This window comes from Brachionichthys hirsutus, unplaced genomic scaffold, assembly GCF_040956055.1.
Source record: "Brachionichthys hirsutus isolate HB-005 unplaced genomic scaffold, CSIRO-AGI_Bhir_v1 contig_591, whole genome shotgun sequence".
Lineage (NCBI taxonomy): Eukaryota > Metazoa > Chordata > Actinopteri > Lophiiformes > Brachionichthyidae > Brachionichthys > Brachionichthys hirsutus.
Window position 1 is genome coordinate 33,211 of NW_027180724.1, and position 8,292 is coordinate 41,502.

Here is an 8,292-nt window from a genome sequence, read left to right on the forward strand (position 1 = left end):
CTATTCCAAGCTGTAGCTTCAGAAACGAGCTCTTTCGTTGTTTTTGCCCAACATTCCATGGAAAGGAAAACAAAGAATTGGCTATAAATCCACCACAGCAACATTTCTGAAACGTTAGAGTAAAACTAAATGTGGTGGTTAAGAACACCTTTACATGTTGGGGGGGGGGGCACCAATTCTAGAGTGATTACATCGTCAGTAAACGTTGAAGCCACTGTTACCAAACTGCAAATGCACAGGAAAACAAGAACATATCCCTTTTAGCACACTCAAACACCAAATAGTTGTTTTTTCTGAATGCAAAATAGATTTGTCTTTTTTTAGTCAGACTCTCTATGCAAACATTTCCTTCATAACACATGACGTTGTAGAGTTCTGACATTTGTGGCCTGGCTTTGACAATGCATGAGTTTTAAATGTGAGAGAGATGTGTGTGAGTGTGTATACAGGTGTGTGTGTGTGTGCGCGTGTGTGGGTAGAGGTGTGTTTAGTAACATCTCCAAGTCTATTAATCTTGATTCTTCCTCCTCCTCCTCCTCCTCCTCCTCCTCCTCTTCTTCTTCTTCTTCTTAGATTAAACTCCTGAACTTAGCTTGATGCTTAGAGCCCCCACAAAGCATACGGTTTGTTCTCCACTGCTGCTTGTCGGCGACAAACACAAACTGAAATCTCCAAAAGCCCCCCAGAGCTGGGGGATCAACAACATATCACCCCGTCAGAGGGAATGAAAAAAGGATGCCGGCTTTTAATTTTCCGCTTTTATCCACTACCTGTGTTAAGCTAGCTTCGAGGGTGTCCAAGAGTCCGCGGTCCGGTCAGCCCGCGGCCTTGTGCTTGCCCCCACAGCAGCGGCAGGCCTCGCCACAGTGGTGACAGGCGCGCAGAGGCAGGTAGCAGCACATGCACGGCGCGATGAAGGACAGCGCAACCAGGGCCAGCCAGCGCAGACAGAACTGCTCGTCCGCCGTGTCACAAGAGCAGGGGTCCGAGAAGTCGCCCTCGGAGTCGGACATGCAGTGGTACAGCATGCTCTCGGCGCACAGCATGCAGCTGACTTTGTAGATGCACTGCTTGATCGGGTCGGGGGCGTCTTGGCACTGCCCTCGCCGGTTGTCTTCGTGGTTGAACATCTCGCGGCAGTAGATGCAGCGCGAGCGCTCGCCGTCCTCCCGCCGCCGCCGGCCCTTTTTTGACTTGAGGAGGGGCGAGGGCTGAGTTTTGATGGCTGTGTCCTTACCCAGACCGAGGCCCATACCTGTTCCGATGCCCATACCGGGGCCGGAGAGGGAGTCCCCGCCAGGGCCATCTGGGAAGAGGTACTCGCACTTCTTACTGTCCAGTTTGTGGAAGGCCGTGTGGAAGTCCAGGTCCTCGCGGTCTGCCTCCTGTTTCCACATAACAGGGTGGCGGTAGTCCTCATAGCCGCGGATGAGCACGTCTTTACGTGGGTTGATGCGAACTATTTCCTCTTCGTCCATGTGAAAACTAACATGACGGGTCGATTTGAAGGAGACCTGCAATAGAGAGGAGAAATGAATCCGATGGCAAACAGAGATACAATAGCATGAAGTAGCTAAATAGAATAAGATCTTCATCTGGCTATCTTAACAGCAACGTGGAGATGCGATTAGCCGAATGGAGAAGAGGCAAACCTGCGGAGGCAGGTAGCGACGGTTGGTGGAAGGGAACTCGTCGAAGGGTTGGGCGCGGACGTAGCAGCCCCTGAATGGCTCGGTGGAGACCAGAGGAGAAAAGGGCTCTTTCATTGGTGTGCAGATGGAGGGCGGTTCCTGAAGACACAGAAATAAATAGTCAGGTCAGTCCCGCAGGTTCGGCAGAGGCGTCGTGGAAATGGAAAGACAACCTTCACTTTCTTTTTACATACATTATTATTCAACTTCAAATGCTGACCAATCTTTATTTTGTATGTACACCATACACAAAAAGAATCACCTAAACGTCACGTATCCTCCAACCGTCAGCAGTGCCTCAAAATGGTCTGTTATTCTTATTTACTGAAAAACCTAATTGCTAGAAAGCACAACTCAGTGAGACGTTTGAATGTATAGTTTGTAAAATATACCAGAAAAGAAAAAAACTTGTGTCACGGTTTTTTTTTTGTAGGTTTTTTTGCAAGTTATGTCTGGCCAGAAATGGCTGGACGGGTGGAGGACTGTGTCTAACGTGTTTTACTGTCATAGGAATAAAAAAATAAATAAAAAAAAGAATAAACAACAACAAAAGGGAATGGGAATAGTTGGAGCCCCGAAATCTACCATTCTCTCAGAATGTGTTGTAAATTCACCGTCAAAAGAACCAACCAGTCAGGTTCTTCACGATCACAACATGTTTGACTCAGGGTGTGTAGGCTGTTCGTGTGAGAGAGAGAGATCTAGTGTGTGTGTGTGTGTGTTCCACTTATGTGCACCAGGGGGCATCCTGCACCCACGCTCGGCCAAATGACTGTGCTGTGCGGCGATGACTCAAGGCCCCTTCTGTTGAGAACTCAGAGTTCCCATCAGCCTTGCATGTGTTCCCACAAACATCTTGACTGATGAAAAATGTACAACCCTCTGCGACGTACGTAAATAAAGACGAAAAGGTTGCAAACCGTCTGAGCATTCCTTCCACATCCGACCCAAAAAAGTCGATCAGAATGAGACGCCTATAAATAACATCGTTGTGATGCCTCAGTCTGTAAAAAAAAAAAAAAAACACGTTAAGATGTTAAACGGCTTCAGTGCTCATGACGGCAGCATCCGAAGTGATGACTGTCCGTGATTCATGTGTGCCGAGCCGATGAGCCACGGGGCAGGACAGTCTGTTACTCCGTCCCGATGGCGTTTCACATCCGGCATCATTTCACAAACCCTCTGCATAACTTACAGCGTGCTCACCACCGACGTCACATTTCATTCAGAAATATACAACAATGTTGTCAAGGTCACATCTGTCTCCACTCGGAACAGACACGCACCGACTTCCATCGAGCCATATTCGAACCTTGCGGAGGCGAGCTAACGATCCCTCTTCCCCCCCCCCCACACACACACACGCCCCGACCTAATCAAGGCAGGGTTATTCCTCCTCTCTTCTCCTCCTTCCAACCTTTCCTTCTGCTGTGCATGTGGAGGAGGCTGCTGGCTCTGGTTAGTCAGTGCTGTGTGTAAAGTAGCCCACGCCAGTGCTTTAACGCACAGCGGAAATCTGGTTTGCTCCCAGCTGCTGCTACAGTAATTACTGTCCTGTGGTTGCTAAGAGATGTTTCCTTTTGACTTCTTTTTTCCCTCTTTCCTCTGTCTCCTCCACTTGCCCCCCCCCCCCCCCCTCAAAAAACTGCTAACACATGGTCTGTGTGTGTGAGAGAGATTTTACCTTTTCTTTGCTTCCAAATGTACTAAGTGGTGTAACACATCCAGGAGAACGTAAAGAATAGGAGACAGAAGAGCAATAACAGAACAGGAAAAAATGGCTTTGTTTTGTTGTATGACGTGTGTGTTTCTGTGCAAGCGTGTGTGTGAGAGAGAGAGAGAAAGAGATCGAGAGGCCGAAGAGTCTGCTGCGGGAATGTCATAAACCAGCTCCAGCTGGAGAAATGCAGCCTAGAACTTAGAAAAAGTCAGATGACAGCTGTGTGTGTGTGTGTGAGAGAGAGAGAGAGAGGGGAAAGAAAATGCGGGGGGGGGGGTGAAATGGGAAACAGACTTAGGCTTCCTTTTAAAGCGCTTGCCTAAGCCCCACCATTCAAAGGCATGCGTGGGAGCCAACCTGGAGCCGAGTTGACCCTTGAGATGTGAGGGAAGAGAGGAGAGGAAGGGAGACGAGGGCTGGAGACGATGCGGCCCGAAAGCCAACCTGGGATCATCCAATCTCAAAGGCACGGGGGCTCGGGACAGTGGGAGGTCGGCAGTAGCAAACAAACCGATTCCTACTGATGAATAAATAAATGCATGATGCACGCCACGCCGCTCTTCTTCCTGGCTCCTGGCTTTATGGTGCAGAGGACACGCCTAACCAGCCTGAACGTCTCTGCTTTATGAGGAAGGCCGTAAATGTCAAATGGCCAACAAAACCTCTGTGTACTAAACCGATAAGAGAAAACATCCTGCCAGAACCAAGTTAGAAGCAGATGTTGCCTGGTGGCATTGCGGGGCGGGGGTCACTTTGTACTTTGTACGACACGATTCCTCATCACAGCTGAGCAGGCTGTTTGTGCAACCGTGTTTTTGTTAGTTTTTATAAGGGTTAAATGCATTACATGTGCGTTCAGTGCGAAGCGATCCCAAATTCTGCTAAAGCATTTTTTTGGGGGGCGAAAAAAAACCGGTGTTCCTTCTCCACAAGGCCACTGCTGCTGAGGACCTCTTTTCTTACGGGGGGGGGCAACACCCCACAGTAAAGGCCAGAACATAGCAGACTGTCTGTACAAACACTGGTGTGACTTTATCATGGAGGAGAAAGCAACCAAGCTAACTTGTGCTGCAATCGTCGCTAGCTGGTTCACTTCTCTTTCTCTGTAGCCCAGGTCTCCGACCGCAACATTCGGATGCCAAATCACCATGGTGACACCCGCGGTGGCTCACTCACTGAATCTTGCGAACACCCCCTTCTACCCCCCCCACTGCCATTGCACACCCCTTTGCCCCCCCCGCTGCCTAGCAACAGCAGTGCCATTGAATTTCCTGTATGTTCAGGCTGATTCCTTAAAGAGGAACTTTGCCACAGGAACGTAAGCTCTCCGTCTTTCATTGCTCTGCTAATCCGCAACATACAGGATGTATAAAAAAACGAATGCAGGTCGCAGGTGATGACCAGCCTCTGACAAATGCAATGCAGCCACAGCTTAAAAGCAAACTAACTAAAGTACCATGTGAAGTACAAGATCAGACCTACTTTCAATGAGCAGGGACTTTTTATTTTATTTCAGCAGCTCTTACTTAACTGAGCCGATTAAATTCACTGGCATATTTTGGAGCTATATCTTTTTGTTAACCACAAACCACCATGAAAAAAAAAAAAAAAAAACCCTCTCTGATATTGTGTTCACGTCACTAATATGTTTCTATTGCGGGGCTGGGTGGTGCAAGCATTTCTTGTCGCTCCTACTCAGGTGTCTTTTCACCTACTTTGCAATCACAGGTACAACAGGTGACTGGCGTCCATGCAACAGGCTCGATATCTAAAACAAATCAACATGGGCGTGTAGAATTGAACAATATACCTGCTGGCTTTCGCTGCACACAGGAAACGACATTCTTAACCGCACACGACAGCAGCCAATAGAGGGACATTGCAAAATTAAATAGGAAATTATTTGTACAGTACCTCAAAAGTTCTCAGCCTGTCGTAAAGAAACACATTCAATTTGGAGAGTATTGGGGAAAAGTAGAGCATTTCCAACGAGCCTTCTTCGGACAAGCAGCTTCTGAGCCAACAGTCCTTAGATTGGCATCAATTGAGTGAGGAGTGACAGCAAGCAACAGATTGTTAAAGACGTCTAAGCCTGCTCGAGAACATTTGCTGACCAACACCCAGTTTCACCCTTGGGTCTGGCCAGCACCGGTTAAACACCTGTAAAGTTCCAAGAACAACAAAGGCAGGTGTCACACCTGGGTGGGAACACATCAGGGCTGAAACAATATGGCCGAGGCGCTACCGATGGCACGCCTCACAGTTAATAGTGGAGGCGGGCCGAGTGACGACTGTACCTTTGTGTGTGAGAGTTTTTATAGTGCATCCATCCAATGCCCATCCCACGACACAAAGTTCTACAATTAAAAATCAACCATTGTGTTTATTGTTAATCAACACAAATCAGAAATTAACATGAGCCAACCGGAACACGCTCTCCTCTAACTCACCGGTATTCCATCCTCAGGAGCGTCCCCTTCCCCAAACGGCCGACAACCTGGAAGAGGGAAGCAAGAACCCAAGATGGTGATTTTATACACTCAAATGAATACAGTCATAGTTATGGTCACAGACGTGACTGAAAGGTTATGACATCAAAGTGATGACTCACAACGCGAGCATCACCGCTGGCAACAGGTGCATGCAGAGTGACGGCTGTAATGGCCTGCAGAGGCAGTGACGCTAGTTTTGTGCTTAAATGTTTTGAAGTCTTCACAAAAAAAAAAAAATATTTCAAAACTAGAAAAGCCCTCACTTTATACAGCAACCATGAAAAGTAAAAGTGAATCAGAGTTGATGTGTATTTTTAACAGGGTTTCTAATCCCTAATGTTAAAATGTAATGTTTTTTCCTGACCTCATTCTGGATCAGATCCAGAAGACATTTTGCATGATAGTGCATAACGGACGCCTTTAAGCCAATTATGTCTGACTGGCGCCGCGCCGATCACAGCGTTTAAAAATACTGATATTCAAACTGGTGTTGACGGTTTACACAAAACACTGAATTGTAAGCTGCACCAGCCAGGATCTTCATTATGTAAGAAAACATTTAAGAAGCAGAATAGAAAATACAATGGTAAAAGATCAAGGTAATTAAGTATTAACAAGTATTGAACCATTCATATTGGAATGAGAAGGAAAGTTTGCAAACTGTAGAATAAAGAGTGTTCTTGTTAAAATTTAGATTCACCTAATTGGCCTTGTTTGAAACGCCGAGGCATGAGTCGGCCTGAGCGGAATGTCACAGCGCCATCTTATCATAGAGGTCAGGAGGATTCAGTCAGTCTGTCACGTCTGTCTGAATCACATGAAGGTGTGTGTGTGTGTGTGTGTGCGCGCGCGCACGCTTCTACACTACAGAGAGAAAGAGTCTTCCCGCAGCACGACTCTGGCAGCGCTGGGCCACGAAGCTGCCTGTGCCATGTGCCCGGCGTTGCCATGGCAACAGAGAACTGCAAGACTGATGCACACACACAGGCAAAACATATTCTCTCCATGCCTCTTCTCTCCCCACACACATTCACACAGCGGTCCAGCAGCAGAACGATGCAGCAGGAATACAGAAGAACCCGCCTGGGCTGAAGAGAGGCATTACACAACACCGGCAGAATATAGAAGATGCCAGGAGAGAGAGAGAGAGAGAGAGAGAGAGAGAGCGGCACTGGGGAGATGAAACTCACCATCACCTGCTGCAGCTGACATTCACAGAAAAGAGATGAAGCCTTTACCAGCAGACAGAAAGAGTGAGGGCACAGGGATGCGTTTTAGCAACACTGACCACGTTCAACCTTCTTCCCAAGGCATCCGGTTACGCAAACAGCCGCAACCGTTAGCGAATGATCACGAGGCTAATTTACCGGTTAATCATCCGGTCTATAAGACCACAGAAAATACAGAAAAACAAAGTGGCGCAGAGCCCAAGGACACTTCTTCAAAATACCCAGTTTGCTGTCAATCATTTCTTACACCAACCAAGTATGCCAGACCTTTGCCATGACAGTTAACCTCTCGTATAATGATATATGTTCATAGTAATTCAAGATTCTTTGGTACTCCATCAAGAACGGAATGGGATTAAAAAGTGCACGTGATTACCTTTTACCTTGACTACAGTAAATGTGGACTTGTGCCCAGGAAGTGCAAATCTCAGATAAATGCTTGCAAGCAAGAAGCGTCAGATGGCGAGCAGCGATAAGCCTTTTATGACATGTTCTGCTGTGCATCTTCTTCCCTGTCCAGGGTTCCCAGGTCTGGAGAGTAAGAGAGATTACAGCTTCCCAGCCGGCCTCTTGTGTAACATGGGGCTGGGTGGCAGATTGCTGAGCTGGCAATTCTCATGCTAATTTACTTTGCAAACTCTGGCACAGTACTGAAAAATAATGCTCATCAGGACCCGGAGCTGCCAACAACAAAGACTCAACTCCACCCAATGGTAACATACACTCTGACAGAAAGCATGTTCATATGTCGACATCAGTGTCTGCACTTTGGATGGCAGCTAACACACACACACACACACACACACACACACACACACCAAGGACCTGCCAACAAAGCAGACACACAAACACACCTACCTTGGGTGATGTCCTCAATGGCCCGACGTATGCCCCGGTCGAAAGCGCGGGCATCAGCAGGGCTCTGGAAGGTCAGTCCAAACTTTTTGTCGTTGATCCTCCAGTGGTGAAAGATGGGGGTGACTTTGTTGTATACTACATCTTTCTGCAGGATACACTCCAGCACCACCTGACAACACACACACACGCACACACCCAGTGAGATAAAGACCATCCGCATTTAACGGCAATTCAGTTCCATTTGTTGAAGCTGAAGTTGTTCGTGCTCAGATTGGAAAGTGCTTTATTTCAAAGTTTGAAGA

General features: G+C 47.5%; 1 protein-coding gene across 1 annotated transcript; it reads right to left on the reverse strand.

The window, feature by feature from the left end:
- Window positions 1-815: 815 nt before the first annotated feature.
- Window positions 816-8,159, reverse strand: LOC137916562 (sprouty-related, EVH1 domain-containing protein 1-like; the record flags this gene model as incomplete). The annotated part of the gene is made up of 4 exons (XM_068759550.1): window positions 816-1,514; window positions 1,653-1,790; window positions 5,862-5,908; window positions 7,991-8,159. Coding segments are annotated over 4 exons (1,053 nt in total), but the record flags the coding sequence as incomplete, so codon positions are not given.
- Window positions 8,160-8,292: the final 133 nt, after the last annotated feature.